Raw genomic sequence first — 18976 nt, forward strand, 5'->3', positions numbered from 1 at the left:
CCTCCTCTTTCCCTCTCTCTCTTTCACATGACTCTCTGTCTCAGAGTGCAATCGAGTCCTTATTTGGAGCGTCTCTGACTGGAGTGGCGTTCTCGCTCTTCGCTGGTCAACCTCTGACCATCCTGGGCAGCACTGGTCCTGTCCTGGTCTTTGAGAAAATCCTCTTCAAATTCTGCGAGTGAGTCGTTTTCTGTGCAATGCTGCCCTCCAGTGGAGTACTTTTGAATAAACACGATCAAAAACTTTTGCTTGTAGTCGAAAACAAGCCTTTTAGGGTAATAAACATTTTCGCATGGTCTTTCACTAGGTTTAAGCAAACAAAGAAAATTGCCACAGCATTGGCAAATATAAATGTTAATGCAGTGACTTTTTCATTTTGAAAATTTAATATTATTTAAAAACACATATTTGTGAAATGCCTAATGCTAAATCCTGCTCAATGCTCTGTGATGCATTAGGGATTATGGTATGGTGTATCTATCCCTGCGCGCCTGTATCGGCCTGTGGACGGCCTTCCTCTGCATAGTGCTAGTTGCCACAGATGCGAGCTCGCTCGTCTGTTACATCACACGCTTCACAGAGGAGGCGTTCGCTGCCCTAATCTGCATAATCTTTATCTACGAAGCCCTGGAGAAACTGGTGCACCTGGGCGAGACCTACCCAGTCAATACACACAGTAATCTGGATAATCTGACACTGTACAGGTGAGTACACACACACACACACACACACACACACACACACACACACACACACACACACACACACACACACACACATCACTACCCAGTCAACATACACAGTAATCTGAATAACCTGACACTGCACAGGTGAGTACACACACACACACACACACACACACACACACACACATCACTACCCAGTCAACATACACAGTAATCTGGATAATCTGACACTGCACAGGTGAGTACACACACACACACGCACACACACACACACACATACACACACAAACACACACACACACACACACACACACACACACACACGTCACTACCCAGTCAACACATACAGTAATCTGGATAACCTGACACTGTACAGGTGAGTACACACACACACACACACACACACACACACACACACACACACAACATGCATTCTAATAGGATTTTATTTCTGTATAGTATATTTAGGGGAATATCAGATACACAAGTTTGTCCCTTTCTGCCCCTGTAGTTGTCAGTGCTCTGGTCCGGGTCACGTGACCAATGAGACACTGGAGGTCTGGAACCACACGGGACACACTGCAGAATCCATACCATGGAATCAACTTAATGTTTCGGTCAGTATGCACACACACACACACACACACACACACACACACACACATATATTTATATGTGTGTGTAATTGCCTTTATTTAACATGTAACTAAGTGTTCCCTGTGTCTTTGGGTATTTGTGTGTGTGTGCGTGTGTGTGCGCGTACGACTGTGTGTGTGCGTGCGCCTGTGTGTGTGTGCGCCTGTGTGTGTGTGCACCTGTGTGTGTGTGTGTGTGTGTGTGTGCATGTGTGCATGTGTGGGCCTGTGTGTGTGCCTGTGTCTCTGTGTGTGTGTGTGTGTGTGTCTGTAGATGTGTAAACTGCTGAATGGTGAGTTCGTGGGCTCTGCGTGTGGTCACCACGGCCCCTTCATCCCTGATGTTCTCTTCTGGTCCGTCATTCTCTTCTTCACTACGTTCTTCCTCTCATCTTTGCTGAAGCAGTTTAAGATGGAGCGATACTTCCCCACCAAGGTGCCCCAACCTGCCCCAACCTGCCCCTTTAACCCTTACAAGGCCACACTCCACAACACAGCTCCATTTAACCTGACCTTTAACCCTTACACGCTCCAAACACCCTCAGCACTACAAAGACTACAGACTTTCATAATGTCTCTTAACTTTATTAACTAAACAATAATCTTCAGGTTTAGGCAGATAATTACATGGACACATGTGGCTTAAGTGCCAGGTTACACCAGGGGAGGTGTTCCTCTCTTATGAGAGATCATTTTGTTTCCACTTTTGTTTGTGTGTTTACACTGATCAGTCGCAGTGTTAAAACCACTGACAGGTTAAGTGAATACCACCGATGACCTCATTACAACAGCACCAGTCATGGGTGGGACATAATTACTCAGTGAGTGAATAGTCAAGTGTGAAGATCTGAGTGACTTTGACAAGAACCAAACTGTGACAAGAGCCAAAACTCGATGACTGAGACTGGGCCTGAGTATCTCCTAAACAGCAGGTCTCGTGGGGTGAGCCCAGTGTACAGTGGTTGGTACAGACAACCAGAGAACCTGCGACAGGGTGATGAGTGTCCAAGACTCCCTGATTCACAGAGAAGGCTGGTCCGTCTGCTCTGATCCCACAGAAGAACGACCGTAGCACAAAGTGCTGAAAACTTTCCTGCTGGTTCTGATCAAAACTGATTAACATTGACAGGACACACTGTGCAGGGCAGCAGGTCTCAGATCAGACAGTGTCCAGGCCAACAGAGGAAGTGCCTACAACGGGCATGTGAGCATCAGAACTGGATCACAGAGACACGGAAGAATGTGACCACAGCTGATAAATCATGTTTTCTTCTCCATCATGTGGATGATGGGGTAATGATGCATTATGGGAAGAAGACAAGCCAGTGGAGACAGTGTGTTAGTCCAGGAAATGTTCTGCTGGGAAACCTTGAGTCCTGGCATTCATGCAGATTTTACTTTGACATATGCCACCTGTCTAAACATTATTGCAGAGCAAACACATTCCAGCCATAATCCAAACATTCTTCAGGAGCAGTTTGAGGAACAGATTCAAGGTGTTGACTTGACCTCCAAATTCCTCAGTGCTCAATCCAATCGAGCACCTGTGGGATGTGCTGGAAGAACAAGTCTAATCCCTGAACGCCCCACATCACAACTTACAGGACTGAAAGGATCTTACTACAGGACTTACAGGACTGAAAGGATCTTACTACAGGACTTACAGGACTTTTTCTTTTCTTTTTTGCGGGAGTCTTTTCTCAATAGTGCTCTTCAGAGGACTATAAAGACTTTATTAGTAATCATGCATCGTGTATGAAGGAGGACACGTAAACATGAATGAACTAAGAGGAAGTCTAGACATTGACAACGGGGAAAAAAAGTAGAAAAAACTATAGTATATATTAAATTATTTTGAAATAAATTACTGATTAATAACAAAAGGAATATGTACACAAGATGTTAAAATAACAGTATTAAACAGGAATACCATTCAGTGTATGTGTGCACAGAGGAAAGTGTTTTGTAGTTACATATGGGGTGATGTGGAATTGGGTGTTGGATTTCAGTGTACCTCCTTTTCCAGTGATATTAATTAGTTAGGGTGATTAGTGCAGAGTTAATCGCTGGGATTTAGTCTGGGTCATACGGAGTTGTTTTGTTTTCAGTGGAGGCAGATATTTTTTCCACTGATACATGATCCATTAGTGAGTTTTTCCAGTGAGTAATAGTAATATTTTTAATATTAACATTAAGGTCTATAAAGTCTTGGTGCCAGACACCACAGGACATTTCTGAGATCTCAAGGAGTCCATGAATCAATGGTCACAGGTGTTTGTAGCAGGAGGAACACCTACACAATATCAGGGTTAGGGTTGGAACATGATGGCTGATCAGTGAATATGTTATATATTTGTTTGCTGAATATGTATTTTGGTATGTGTGTGTATGTTTCTGTCTGTGTGTATCTATCTGTGTGTGTGTGTGTGTGTGTGTGTGGGCGCGCGCGCGCATGTGTGTGTGTATATGTGTGCACGAGTATGTGTCTGTGTGTGTGTGTGTGTGTGTGTGTGTAGGTGCGCTCCACCATCAGTGACTTCGCTGTGTTTTTGACTATAATGGTGATGGTGCTGGTTGATTATCTGATAGGGATTCCATCCCCAAAACTCAATGTACCAGACCGCTTTGAGGTAACACACACACACACACATACACACACACGCACACGCACATGCACACACACATACACACAGTCATACCAACAAAATCAGTTTAAAATCTTTTCACTTAATAAACGGCATGATATAATACGATATTAAAAGTATGTAAAAAGTATGTATTTTGCCTGGAACTTGCAAGGTCCTAACTCTTGTACACATCCCATTTGTTTATGTGCTTGCATGCGTTTGTGTGTGTGCATGTGTGTGTGCGTGTGTGTGTGCATGTGTGTATGTGTGTGTGTGTGTGTGTGTGTGTGTGTGTGTGTGTGTGTGTGTGCGCGCATCTGCCTGTGTGTACATTTGTGCATGTGTATGTGTGTATGTGTGTGTGCGTATGCGTGAGTGTACATTTGTGTATGTATGTGTGTATAGCCCACCTCTAAGCACCGTGGGTGGCTGGTCTCTCCGCTGGACTCTAACCCGTGGTGGACGGTGGTGGCCTCGGTCATCCCCGCCCTGCTCTGCACAATACTCATCTTCATGGATCAGCAAATTACAGCCGTCATCATTAACCGCAAGGAACACAAGCTCAAGGTACCACCCACAGCGGCTCCCGGGGCCTGCCCCCTCCCTGCCTTCTAAGGGCCACGCACATGACTCCTCAAGACTCAGTATACACATCAAAACATCTCAGTAATGAATTAACACCTACAGGGCCAAATTAACACTTACAGGCAGAATGAACACTTACAGGCTGAATTAACACTTACAGGGCAGAATGAACACCTACAGGCAGAATTAACACCTACAGACTGTATTAACACCTATAGGGCAGAATTAACACCTACAGGCAGAATTAACACTTACAGTACTGAATGAATGAATTGAATGAACTCCTACAGTGTGTGTTATGTTCAGCTCCCTGTAAACACTGCAGGCTTTTGCTCTGTGTGTGTGTGTGTGTGTGTGTGTGTGTGTTTCCTCACATTTGTCCCGCTCTCTGCAGAAAGGCGGTGGGTATCACCTGGACCTGCTGGTGGTTGCTGTGATGCTGGGCGTGTGCTCGGTGATGGGCTTGCCCTGGTTCGTCGCAGCGACCGTGCTCTCCATCTCGCACGTGAACAGTCTGAAGGTGGAGTCCGGCTGTTCAGCACCCGGAGAACAGCCCAAGTTCCTGGGCATCAGGGAACAGCGTCTCACCGGGGTCCTCATCTTCACCCTCATGGGCTGCTCTGTCTTCATGACCTCCGCGCTAAAGGTCAGTTGCACATGCTCTAAAAGTGAGAGGTCATCGTCATAAAAACATGAAGTGTTGTGGTTTGTGTATTTCTATAATAACGGTGTGCTGTGTCTAGTTTATTCCCATGCCTGTGCTGTATGGAGTCTTTCTCTATATGGGCGTATCGTCTCTGAAGGGCATACAGGTACAGTAGTCGTGTTGTGGCATTATGATTAATGCAGCTCCAGATATGCACTTGCATGTCATTTTCACTTGAGGTCATGACTGAGTTTCTTTCAGTAATGCCCCCAGTCCCCCCGTCTCCCTTCCTCTTTCCATCGCTCTCCCCTCCCCCCTCTCTCTCTCCTCCCCTCCCCCTCTCTCTCTCTCTCCTCCCCTCCCCCTCTCAGTTCTTTGACAGGATTAAGCTATTTGCCATGCCAGCAAAGCACCAGCCGGATCTGATCTACCTGCGCTATGTGCCACTGTGGAAGGTGCATGTCTTCACGCTGGTGCAGCTCACCTGTCTCGTGCTCCTGTGGGTCATCAAAGCCTCCACAGCACGCGTTGTTTTCCCTATGATGGTAATGGTGACCCTGTGACTCCTGTCGGCTGCTCTATGTGTGCTTATAAAAACAACAACAGCAACCACATCAAATTCTTCTTCACTACTCACTGTGGAAACAGTACTTTGCGTCTGTCACCCTCTAAAACTCATAAACTCAGTCCAAGTCCCACCACTGCCAAGCTGCCACTGTTGGGCCCCTGAGGAAGACCCTTAACATTCAGTTATTCAAGTTGTGTTCAGCCGGAATTGTAAGTCACTTTGGATAAGTCAGATAAGTGCTGTAAACGTACATAATAAAGAGTATTACTACAGTGGTAACGGGACTTGAACTTGCAACCTTCTGATTACTAGTCCAGTACCTTTTGATATCCAGTAATTGCTGGGTATATAACTCTGGAAGTCTTGCAGAATTCACCAAGCACATGCCAGTGTGAACCGAACGTTTACTGGAGGTTGTTAATTCTCACCTGTGGCCATGTTGAGCAGGTCTGCTTTAGCTTACTTTGCTGCTGGGCTCCACTTCTCCAGGTGCTGGCACTGGTGTTTGTGCGAAAACTTCTAGATCTCTTCTTCACTAAGAGAGAGTTGAGCTGGCTGGACGATCTGATGCCCGAGAGCAAGAAGAAGAAAGAGGATGACAACAAGAAGAAAAGAGCAAAGCAGGTAGAATATCATCTTAAAGTGCATATATAACACACTATAGTACAGTGTATATATCTAACATTACATAGTACAGTGTATATAACTACTGTAGTATATATAACACACTATAGTACAGTGTATATAACTACTGTAGTATATATAACACACTATAGTACAGTGTATATAACTACTGTAGTATATATAACACACTATAGTACAGTGTATATATCTAACATTACCATAGTACAGTGTATATAACTACTGTAGTATATATAACACACTATAGTACAGTGTATATAACTACTGTAGTATATATAACACACTATAGTACAGTGTATATATCTAACATTACCATAGTACAGTGTATATAACTACTGTAGTGTATATAACACACTATAGTACAGTGTACATTATATATAACATAATATAGTATAGTGTATATAAGTACTGTAGTATATATAACACACTATAGTACAGTATATATATAAAATTACCATAGTACAGTGTATATAACTACTGTAGTATATATATAACACTATAGTACAGTGTATATATCTAACATTACCATAGTACAGTGTATATAACTACTGTAGTATATATAACACACTATAGTACAGTGTATATATCTAACATTACCATAGTACAGTGTATATAACTACTGTAGTATATATAACACACTATAGTACAGTGTATAGATCTAACATTACATAGTACAGTGTATATAACTACTGTAGTATATATAACACACTATAGTACAGTGTATATATCTAACATTACCATAGTACAGTGTATATAACTACTGTAGTATATATAACACACTATAGTACAGTGTATATATCTAACATTACATAGTACAGTGTATATAACTACTGTAGTATATATAACACTATAGTATAGTGTATATATCTAACATTACATAGTACAGTGTATATAACTACTGTAGTATATATAACACACTATAGTACAGTATTGAGGGTCTTGCTCAACAGCAGCAACGCTGCAGTGGTGGGGCTTGAACCAGCACCCTTTCAATTACAAGTCAAGCACCTTAACCACTGAGCTACCACTGCCCACATCATAGTACAGTACAGTGTACATGTACTACAGCATATACTTCATATTTCACGAGTCTTACAGAGTGCTTTGGGGTTAGTGCAGTAAACACATAATCTGTTTGAATCAGGTTGGTCCTAGGCCCATGGAGAGGTGTAACTTGTGAAAACATTTCTTATTTTCTCAGCATGACTTAAGTTATATAAACGACGTATTGGATCTCTTCGTAACAGGAAGTTGAGCAGAATATGGAGGAAGAGGAGGAGACAGCACTGACCTATGCAGGGGAGGAAGAGGGAGGAGGAGGAAAAGTAGGGAATGTGCTGAAGGTTCCACGGCACTCTCACTCTGGCAGGTGAGCGCCCTCTAGAGGACAACATAGATGCTGCAGACCACAAACAGTACACAGAAGCACTTGGGGCAGGAGAGTGCCCTCAATTGCTCATTAGTTATTACAATTCACGAGTGTCCTTGAGACTTATTATCATGTACCAAAACACTCTTTTAATAGCATTTAAAACTGCTGCAATTGCAATTATGCCCCCTTGGTCGGTAGCTGGAAGTGGTACAGCATACATCCAGATGCAGTGGAGTTTGGACTCTGCGTTCTTCGGCTGCGTTCCTCGATTGTGGTGCCATGTGTGCGTGTTCATCAGGAGTAAAGCACACTGGCATGCAGAACAACTCTGACATGACCAAGCGATTTGACTCCAGATTAACCTCAGCTGTTCATGTGCTGTAGTAAAAAGAGGGCTAATATATTTGACCTTTTTAAAACAGTACATGTTTATGGGCATGTTGTGCATTATAATATGTGCATTTTAAATATGTAACCTTCTGTTTAGTTCCACAATATGTGCATTAGTCTGTTTCTGGCTAAACTATTATTATCTTACTAATTTTAGTTATTAGTAATCCTACCAATATTCATTTTGCTAATAATTTTGTAGTTTCAATCTAATTCAAAGGATTCTCTCTCTCTCTCTCTCTCTCTCTCTCTCTCTCTCTCTCTCTCTCTCTCTCTCTCTCTCTGTTTATGCATTTGATTTGTTCTAATTCTGTGTCTTTCTTCTTTTATTCCCATGCATTTTCGGGGCAGCCAAGAGAAGGTGGTTTGCGTTAGGGTAAATATGGAAGGAATGAATATGGGGACGTCCCTCTAGAGGCGGAGCCTATTCCTCCCGTTTGGAGTGACAGCCCTCTCCACCACAGATAAACTCCGGCAGAACCAGCCCACTCTGCTGACTCGGTCATGGGCTACAGCCAACGGCTCCACCTGCTGGCCTGGAGTATTGCTGGTAGACACGGAGGTGAGAACAGTCAACACCACCAACTGAAGGGGCATAGGAAAGTCTTGGAATGTTCGAACTGACTTGCACATTTATCTCATTATTTTTTTTAATTTAAGCTTAAAAAGCAAATTATATTTTTATTTTGTATAGTTTTCTTGTTAATCCAAAATATTTTACACAATTTAAAATATTTTGGATATAAATGTTCTTTAATGCTTGCATCAGGAACTGATGGGTGAAAACTAGTTCAAAGTTCAGTAACAGACAGTATAGCGGGGATACACAGTTTGGTGATTTCACTGCTGAAGCAGTCATTATACTGTTGTGAAGCAGGACGTACATTAACAGACGTGTGCTATAGTGTGTTCCACATTCATACATGAATCATGTGTAACATGGACAACCTTAAGAAACATAGAGGTAATAATTCATGTATGAATTATGTGTGCCTTGCATAGCGTAGCTGTTGTCATGCACAGAGAGAAGGACAAAGGACAAAGGATATTAAATGTTTAGCTTTCATATATATATATATATATATATATATATATATATATATATATATATATATATATATATATATACATACACACACACACACACACACACACACACACACACACACACACACACACACACACACACCCCACTTCCATATACATTTGCACCTGCACAGTACTGTCCCTGGTTCTTCTCTAGGAATTCTATAACTGATGTCTGTATTTAAAGCACTTTGGGGAGCTATGTTCTTAACCCCCTCACTGTATTCCAGTACTAGTGATTGTATACTGTAAGTGTTTCAAATACTGCCAATTCGTTTTTAAAACATTCTGTCCTGTGACTGTGTATGTTTTGATACTGTGTTACAAACACTGTGCTGTTTTATGTGTATATTGTTTTGATATTGTGTTAAAAACAACAGGAGTCCACAGGCTGTCTGGCTGCAGTGCATTCAGTGTGTTTGGTGGTGTATTGCTGTAAGTAAAGATTTCATTCAGCACTGTGCTGTAGGCGAGTGACAGGCCTCTCGGGATAGAGTGTTCCTTCTGCAGGCTGGACTGACGGCAGCTCCACAATAGGTATATTCTCACTTAGCAAAGAAATGGAGATTAATTTTGAAAGCTGCATCCTATAGGATCCAAACACAGGCGAGAGATGACCACAAAAGGGAGGAGCAGAACACACTACCACCTGCAAGGAACACACAGATATGTTACTATATACTTGTGCAATAAACAATAATACTGTATTTTGTAAAATTCTTGACAAAAAGCAATAAATATGTATTCTGTGTAGTGGCAGTTTATTTAATGCTGGAACATGGAGTCAGGTTTTCTTGGAACGAAATAATATGGAGGTAAAATAAATTACTTTGTATGTCATGTGCAAACACACACACACGTTGCATAATGACTGTAGACTGCTTATATTATTTAAAATGGAGCAGACTTCAGCACATAGTACACACATACACATAAATAAACATAGACAAACGCATTCTGCTTATAATTTTGCTTTAGGACATTGTAATTACACACTCCAAGCAGAGTAGATCTTTGCTAAAATAATCTTTATATTGGGATTAGAATTACATAGCACATGGACATTAGTCATCATTCATTCCCCCACAAACACGATGAGTGTTGCATGATGCTGTGCACTGCCATCTTACTCAGACCGGCTGTTACCACCTGTTAACCGTTTGCCTGAACTTGAATGAAAAATACCAGGCCTACATATTTTTTGGTGCACACCCACACATAGCAAGGTGGATCCATTCTGCTGTAGTACACACAGTACATGATCGATATTTGTGGGAGTGGGAGGTGTATGTATATATGCGTATTCGGAGGCTGACAGACTTTATAACTTTATGTTGTTTTCTGTTTAAAGAACAGAAGTAATATTGTGCGCATTGCTTGTGCTGGGAAATTCAAATATCACAAAAGTATAGTGTTTCTCATTTGAGGGCCAGACCTGCTGGTGCGAAAAGCACTTTCGTTAAGTCAGTAATTGTAATGTTGGCTTGAGGTGATGACTAACGGTGCTTTTAACATATGTCTGTTTGGCTCTCAAGAGGTAAATAACTATCTTGGATTTAACAGCTTTGGTATACACGTTCAGTCGTGTCCAGTGCTCGCTGACATTCTTGCTACGCTGCAATTTTGCCATTTGACAGTCTACACCCACTTTAAGGAGTTACCTTGCACCCACATCCACTTGGCAATTTATTATCTGTATGTGTGTGGGTGAGTTTTGTAAGTGGCAGGACATTTTTAACCTAGAAGTAACTGTTCTAGCAGGACCATGGCGGAGGCAGCAGAATCGCTGCGAGTATGTCAAGGCACAGGAGCCTGAGTAAGTTTAACGTGGTCCACCACACGAACCAAATCAGCCAACAATAGTCCTGACAGAAGAAAATCTATGAGACGCCTAACACGAAACGTCCACTGCCAAACATGGCACAATTTGTATTAGCCGTCTCACAGAACCTCTTCAGTGGTCTCTAAACTACACCTTTGTGCGTTTAGTTGTAGTGTTATTCATAGTCCCACTAACCTGTAAAAACAAATTTGGCGGCCATTCTTAAAGAAACTCTGTCAGTGTAAACGTCACTGCCTTGTATAACTTTGTTTATGCTAATGGAATTTTAATAATAGGACACAAATTGGCTTGCAATTTTTTGGACCACATGTTTACGGGGGAATGGACCGATACCTTCACATTCAGTTTCACAAATACCGAGTCCTCGGATGACATTTTTCCATCCCTGTGTGAAAAGCCTTTCATAGCAAAGAGCGCTGAGGGAAATGTCAGCCATTTCCAAACAGGCCTCCGGATGACACGAGAATAATATGACTCGTTTAGTAGACAACAGCGTGAACCAAAATGAAGTTCAGCTGTCCAGTACCTGTCTGAAATCATGAAAGAAAGAATGTGGCTCAGATTCACAATCCAATTAACAAATTATTTGTCATACTGCATTCTGCCCTGTCAGTAGGCGAAGCCTCATTTGAACTATGCATGGATGGCGCTGATATTTCCCCACCATGTGTCCATGAAAACAAGGAGAATGGTAGTTAACATTTGAACTTTTTGGGATGAAATTCCCAGCTAATGTTTCATGATTGTCAGACATCGTCTGTAGTCAGTGTCTCCTGAATGACATGGATGTCTTTACTAGCTAGTTCATGTTAGTACTGCTTTTTACTATGTGCCTTGCGCTGGTATTGGAATTTCAAAGCTGCTTCTTACTAAATAACAGAACCAAAGGTAAAGGGGGTAATAAAGTTTTTTTTAATCCAAAACTGTTCAATTTTATGGGGAAAACAAAAGTTTTAAGTGCTAGTTTTTAAAAACAAGGACACGTGCACCTGCGCTTTATGGAGTTTGTTCTCCATAACGTGTTGAGCCTCTCAAATAAGATAGAAAGGGAATTACTAAACAGACTTATAAAATGCGCTTAAAAATATTTTTCCTCCATTTGAAATGAGCTTATAGGAGGCGTGAAATGCATCGGGCCAGAGAGCAAGGCTTCATCTATCCCAGGAGGAGGCTCCATGAATCTCTGCTAGTCCCAGCTACGCAAACTCCATCCCTCCTGCAATACTGCCTGAATGGGTGTGTATTTGTTCAAGACTTGTACGAGACGCCATCACAGCCCCACCTGGGGAGGCTGGTCCATGTGTGCTCTCGGTCGCTTCCACACCTGAACCACTAACAGGTGTTTGTCAGTTCTGAAGGGCTTTGGACGAGAAGGGCAGTGAGCAGGGGAGGGGCCCATATGGGGTCAGTGTGGGCTTCAGTGGAGGCCCTGAGGTTGGGGACAGTCAGTTTACAGCATTGGGAATGCCTTCAGGAATTAGAGAGGCAAAGAACGTGGTGATGAAGGACCAGGCGGAGGAGAGGAAGCCTGCGTTCATCCCCCCTTCCTCCGCAACTTCTGTCCGGTCTCCTCTCTGCTCCTCCTCCTCGTCTTCATCTGCCAGCCTTTCCTGAGAGAGAGAGAGAGAGAGGCAGGGGGAGGGGGCAGAAATCCAATAATCAGACAGATCTAACTTCTCAGGTCTGCCTTCTCTACAGCACCGTGTGTCGTGTAAAATGTGGCAATGTTTAAAATCAGGCACCATGTCCTGCAAGTCATTGTGGTTCTCAGCATTCGGCTCGTCCTGATTGGCCAGGTCTGCGAGGTCCTGGAGCTCATTGTCCAGGTTAAAGGGCAACCAGCCAGCCTGATGCCTACAGATGAGGTACAGTGTCACCACCAGCACCCACCAATCAGGTGATTCAGAACCACACACAGAACCAAATCACAGCCCTTTTAGGGTTAGGGTTTCTCAGTAATCATCCTGCACATTTAATGCATTTGACTCCACAGATTGGCTAATTAACCTTTAATTAAATGAATTAATTAATTAAGACTTTTGTGAGGATAAAATGGATGTTGGATAAGGAGAAATACTTAGACTGAGAAATACTGCTTTATGCTTTGTCTATTAAAAACTTGTTTTTCTGCTTCTCAATTTGTATGTTTCACAAAGCTACTTGAATTTTTATCTTTTTTAGACTTTGAGAAAACACCACATATATTTCTGGAACAAAAAACACCACAACAACAACACAAACAAACCAACAAGCCAAAATAATGTGAATGGTGACTCACAGATACAACAGCAACATGGCCCCCATCACCATGACGAATCGGCTAAAGGACGAATAGAAATACACAATGCTAAGAAGAATGACAGCTCGCGACGCCGTATACACCCAGTCCAGCCAATCACGGTTCACATCCTCCTCGTTCTGCCCCTCCCCAACTGGGGCGTTCTGGGGGACGTCACGGGCAGCGCCCTGCCCCTCTGTGGGTGGGGTAGCTGGGACAGGGGCGGGCTGCTGTGATGGCCAAAGGGTTGTGGCGGCCCATGTTTGACTAATAGAAGAGAGAGAGAGAGAGAGAGAGAGTGAGAGAGGCAGAGAAAGAGAGAGAGGGAGGGAGAGAGTACATGTGTCTTCTGCTGCGACACACTATACAGATATACACACATGTGGCTGTGTTTGTGTGTGCGTCTTACTAGCTCATGTGGTAGTGCCAAGTGTAGAGCTGCTGCCACCAGAGCAGAGTCCTGGGCGGGTACAGCGGGTAGTGGGGCACGTCTGGCCTGTGCCCGCTCATCCACGTGGCCCATGCATATCTGCACATGACAGCAAACAGCACCAGAGTACATATTCCAGTCTGTCTACCCTCCCACCCAGTTCCACACACTGGTCCAGTCCAGCTGACAACATCACAACTTGAGAAAAGACACCGTAGCTATTTCCAGCTGGTTCCTTTTTCACTGATGACCATGACGCAAACCGTAGTTACCCTTGTGGGGATGCGTGGTTGTAGACGTGTCCCGCATCCTGTGTCAGCCTGTCTAGGGTCTCGTCTGTATAAGCTGATTGGCTGTTAGTACCAGGGAAAGGGCTTCCAGGGGTCTGACAGCAAAACAGACAAGAATTCTTAAAAATTAGATCTTGAAAACATAAACATAAACTTACCAATCTTACCAAAAGAAGGGAACTTATAAGCAGCTGTTTGGCTGTGGTTTTTTTAAATCACATGCCAACTTCTTGGACTATATGTTTGGTATATGTATGTGTGTGTGTGTGTGTAGGTGTGTGGTGTTGTGTAAGAGGGTGCGTGCTTCACCATTGGCTGGGGGCCGCTGCCTCCGCTCCTCCGGCATGCGGTGGGTGAGGGGGGCGGACTACGTGAAGCACACACCAAATGCAGCATGTGGAACTCGTCCTGCTGCAGAGGTGAACACACACTCAGCCACAGTGCCAACGTTACGCACACACTCACCAGGCCTACAGTCCTCCGCTAGTGCACTTTACACCACGCTGTTCCAGGCCAGCGAGGTCAATGCTTTGTTCATGTAACACTAACACTTCAGGTACTTCTGAAACACGGCAGGAATAAAGGGCTCATATACATTATAAACTGAGCACACAGTGAACCAGCGTGTGAATGTGAATCTTTATTTTTTCCTGAATTTATTAAACAAGTTTCATCTCATCTCACTGCCCTTAGCAGTCGATCACCACTCGTCCACACCTCTTGGTTTTGGGTGGGGCAGGGATCACGTATAGAGGTCTGTGTATACGGCATATGAACTCACATGCCTCGAGTCCACGCAGGAGGAAGCAGAGCGTGTGGGAGAACACAGCTATGCTGGAGTATCAAGACATACAGTAACAGATGGAATACCTTTCTGAGCACATCTCTGAGTTTGCAGTGATCTTGGAGCAGTTTTCCAGAGTACACCAACCTCTGATCCTTCGAGAGCTGCCACAGAAACCATTGAGAGATTAACACACACACATACACACACAAACAATGGACCTTCAAGCACAGCAATAAAACCCAATGTTCAAGAAATGACCAACAGCTATGACATCAGCTTGTACATTAGGGAGACTGAGACAACGTTTAGGACGAAGATGAAAATGGCCTTTGTCTTATGGTGTACATGCAAGAGGTAAGAACAGGGTACAGGGTCTTTATGTTCTGTAAATCTAGGACACTCTTAAAAAACTGGAGTGTGTATTCAAAATGATACTTGCTGTAACACACTGCAATTATCTTTGCACAACAACCCTTTTGCGAGCTCCCCAGTGGTCAGAGGTAATGCTGGGGCTTTTTGCTTTACTTTAGCTGTCCAACCGCGACTTCCAGACAGCCGGTCCTTTCAAATATAATGACCCATCCAAAAGGGACATCTTTAATGTGAGATGTTATGCTTGGGCTATTCAGACATACAGAAGTAAGTCCAGTAATGGCAGACAGTGGATGTGAACAAAAGTCCATCTCTCTCCAGCTCTCCACGTTCTGCTCGGCTGGAGGTGTTAGACGGCACAGGAGCAGTAATGACATAACCTGGCCCTGTTTCTTTTTATACATCTTTTTAATGTTACACAATTTTTCTTTTGCACTAGGCCTCAAGACCAAAGCACAGGGCTGTTCTGATCTAGTGGGTTTTTTTAACGTTGTACCAGCCCACAGAGTCTAGCAACAAGGGGCTTTACTATGGAAACGGACACTCATTTTGTGATTCTGTACTTCTACCAGTCTTGGTTTTATCACCAGCCGTGCCAATGTGTTCACTCAGGGATTTGCCTGAATAAGTATCCCTGAGTCCTTTCATGTTGGGTGGTATTCCTGTTCCAGACAGAAAAGCCACCAGGTCTTGAGGAACTGTCCGAGGTGCTGAGGGGAGGCAGGCACCACCAACACCTGCTGTGGACAACCAAGCCGAAGAGACGGGACATACGCTAGCTGGCCAACACCAGTTACTCGTCCACTTCCCAAGAGTCAACTCAAAGCATCACATCACTACATTAAGATCAACAGTAGCAACCTGGTCGTGGTGGAACTTAAACTGGCAGCCTTCTGATTACTAGTCCAGTACCTTAACTACTGAGCTAACACTGTCCCATGTACCACTATATACCACAAACTACTATGAACATTCTCAGAACATAATGAAAATAAACTAGTGTAATGATTCTGTAACAAATTCTTAACTTTAGTGGAATTAACATTGTCTTTCACTCACAGGCTTGCTTGGATAAACATTAGAAAGGTGGGTCTTCAGTTTCTCTACTGTCCAGTTCAGGAAGCAGTTAATAGTCTGGTCATCATACTTCTGATCAGGTGCTTTGATGACCAGGATCACAGGGCTATCCACCACTCCTTGTTCCATTCTTCTTACTTACACACACACACACACACACACACACACACACACACACACACAAGCATTGGGTAACAAGCTATATAGTGCCTCTATTTCTAGGGTGTTAGCTTCCTTAAAGAGAGACAGGACCTGGTAGAGAATAAGTGAGGACTCTTCTGGAGGAAAAGGAATGCGTTAACTATATCAAATATTTAAAAAAAAATGGCTATCTAGACTGTCTGAGAGAACACAACCACAGAACAAGGCAGTCAAAATGACAAAGTTCATTCACTGGACGAATAGCAAGTTATTCCATACCATGGTGGACATACTAGCTAAAGATAACAACATGAGGGGACGACAATAAATAAACATAATAAGATAGTTATCTAAGTTCCGCATATCAGTCATTTTTTATCAGTAATGTCAGAAAAAAAACACGTTTTACGGCCAACAGAGCCTCTGCAAACTGCTCAGTAGTTAGCTGGCTACCTAGCTGGCTAATAACTAAGACCCTAGTCTGAGCATTTTAACATCTCAGCTACTCACAGTCACTTAAACCAACATCCACTACATCCAGTCAGACAGCCAACCAGTCCTAACGCTAGCTAACTAGCTAACTAAGCAGGATATGTAACTACCTTGCTGCTCCGCTACCTACCTACTTATCTACAGAGCCGAGGCTAGCTCCACTTCCTCAGGTTTAGTTATATATATACCTTCTGATGTTCGCAGGCCACTTCCTTCGTTAAATTCTCACACAGGTCTCCATTTCTGTCGCTAGTTAGGTTGTTTACTTCAGTCGTCCATCATGGCCGTCATCACAACCAGGCACAGACGTCACGTACGCAAGCGTTTACGGTCTCTTACGTGCCAGCTGACGAAACGAGGACTGTGTTACTACTGCCACCTACAGTGTGCAGGGTGAATCACATAAATCGATTATTCAGAACCTATTAGAGCTACAGTAAGACCTTCTGTAGGGTATATTGTATACTTTAATATATACTATATATTATATATTATTCTATACTATATATTATATATTATTCTATACTATATATTCCTTCAGTGAAAAAATACACATTTATCTTACTGAGTGATAAAATATTGCATGGATTCATATTCAGACAGTGACACTTTTATTATTATTCAGATTCTAGATGTAATTAATGTAATTAATGTGCATTTTATTTATATGATGGAAAGCTATCTGAGATTAAAACTCAAAGAAATTAACTATCCTAAGTAAGATTTTTAAGCCCAAGTGTTTATTGTACATTCCTGGATATTTTGCGTTACTCCTTAAAGTCCCAGGGTCTATTGGATGCAGACTCACAATCTTAACCCATGTAATAAAATACTTAAAATACAAAAAATACTGTCAGATTAATATCTATATAATAATCTAGTAACTGTTTAATTTATAAATTATGTTTTATTGCAGCATAAACTAAATTTACCTGTATGCCAATTTATGATTGATTAAACCCATGACTTAGTGTAGTCTACTTTTATTAAAGTTATATTTTAATTTGTCTTCATTTTTATACTTTTGGGAACTACAGTTTGATTATGTTGCGTAAGTTATATATGGCCTAGTTCATTCCACCAGACCACTGCGATCCAGCCACCATGTGTGCCACCATGGGCACTGTTCTGCTGATATTTTCGTAGCCTGCAAAGCAATAGTAACAGTTACAGTTACAGTAACAGTAAATGTAACAGCAATAGTAACAGTAACAGTAACTGTAATAGTGACAATAAAAGTAACAGTCATAGTAATAGTAACAGTAACTGTAACAGTAACAGTTACAGTAACAGTAACTGTAACTGTAACTGTAATAGTGTTGCAGAGAAATACAGGCAGTATGTGGAATCTCTTTTCATGTGCAGAGAGGAAATTTAAGTCTCCAAATGAAGAATTTTAATGAAACAAATGAAACGAAGACGACCGTAAGCACTCAGCTACTTTAAAGACTGACAAACACACCAAACTTAGAAAGGGAAAACGTGACAACGTAAAATCACACGTATGCCACATGCTGCACCTGTGTGAGGCAAGCATACCATCAAGACACACAATCACAGAAAAGGTCATGTGGGTGCCACGGTCTCCGGCCGGAGGCTTCTCTTAGACAAGGCAGGTGAGGCAGGTCCCTGGTGAGTTACGGGAGCAACACCAGCACCCCTGTTGAACCTCCGGGAAGTTCAGGGCTTTTCTGTGTCTCACCAATGTAGCCTCCTACAATGGAGTGTGATGAAGTTAGCTCTTTTAAGAATTACTGATCACCAGTTTGTAATCAGGCTCCATTAAACATCGAGGAGTTTACACTCTTTGAAAACATTTTAATAATTAAAAAAAACACCATGTTTTATGTTCAGATTTTGAGAAAAGTCTGTTATTTGATGTGGAGATGTTTTGGAACACTAAACAGTGATTTCCGGCTTTTTGCATGTGCGGTTAACAATATTTTTGTGTACCCAGATCAGAACTTTCTGTATCATCTGAACCAGATGCTGCAAACTTCTTTAGCTTGTTCCAGAAATGTAGCTTGGC

The 18976-nt window shown here is 42.6% G+C and overlaps 2 protein-coding genes across 5 annotated transcripts in view; one reads left to right on the forward strand and one right to left on the reverse strand.

Moving 5' to 3' along the window:
- LOC113585706 (sodium bicarbonate cotransporter 3-like) overlaps window positions 1–10014 on the forward strand; it is a 34433-nt gene extending 24419 nt beyond the window's left edge. For 2 of the 3 annotated variants that reach the window (XM_035519675.2, XM_035519683.2), the window contains exons 14-25: window positions 45–178; window positions 459–704; window positions 1198–1303; window positions 1596–1757; window positions 3838–3951; window positions 4354–4515; window positions 4928–5179; window positions 5277–5345; window positions 5551–5724; window positions 6237–6371; window positions 7637–7758; window positions 8503–10014. In XM_035519675.2, coding sequence (XP_035375568.1) covers window positions 45–178; window positions 459–704; window positions 1198–1303; window positions 1596–1757; window positions 3838–3951; window positions 4354–4515; window positions 4928–5179; window positions 5277–5345; window positions 5551–5724; window positions 6237–6371; window positions 7637–7758; window positions 8503–8566 — 1740 coding nt within the window. In that variant the 3' untranslated portion in view covers window positions 8567–10014. The remainder of the gene's footprint in view (window positions 1–44; window positions 179–458; window positions 705–1197; window positions 1304–1595; window positions 1758–3837; window positions 3952–4353; window positions 4516–4927; window positions 5180–5276; window positions 5346–5550; window positions 5725–6236; window positions 6372–7636; window positions 7759–8502) is intronic. The other variant, XM_081713077.1, reaches the window with a different exon arrangement.
- A 1955-nt stretch (window positions 10015–11969) lies between these two features.
- Window positions 11970–17270, reverse strand: LOC113585714 (homocysteine-responsive endoplasmic reticulum-resident ubiquitin-like domain member 2 protein). Of its 2 annotated transcripts, none has more exons than XM_027023379.3 (9): window positions 17136–17270; window positions 16297–16451; window positions 14949–15026; window positions 14388–14489; window positions 14061–14173; window positions 13768–13887; window positions 13359–13625; window positions 12823–12934; window positions 11970–12690 (listed from the first exon to the last, which is right to left on the reverse strand). In XM_027023379.3, the coding sequence occupies exons 2-9, from the start codon at window positions 16441–16443 to the stop codon at window positions 12526–12528; spliced, it is 1104 nt and encodes a 367-aa protein (XP_026879180.2). In that variant the 5' UTR covers window positions 16444–16451; window positions 17136–17270; the 3' UTR covers window positions 11970–12525. The 2 variants fall into 2 exon arrangements, with proteins under 2 accessions (XP_026879180.2, XP_026879181.2); XM_027023380.3 differs by having other exon boundaries at window positions 16297–16447; window positions 17136–17267.
- Window positions 17271–18976: the final 1706 nt, after the last annotated feature.

Source organism: Electrophorus electricus, chromosome 4 (genome assembly GCF_041902795.1).
Source record: "Electrophorus electricus isolate QZ-2024a chromosome 4, ASM4190279v1, whole genome shotgun sequence".
NCBI classification, from domain to species: Eukaryota; Metazoa; Chordata; class Actinopteri; order Gymnotiformes; family Gymnotidae; genus Electrophorus; species Electrophorus electricus.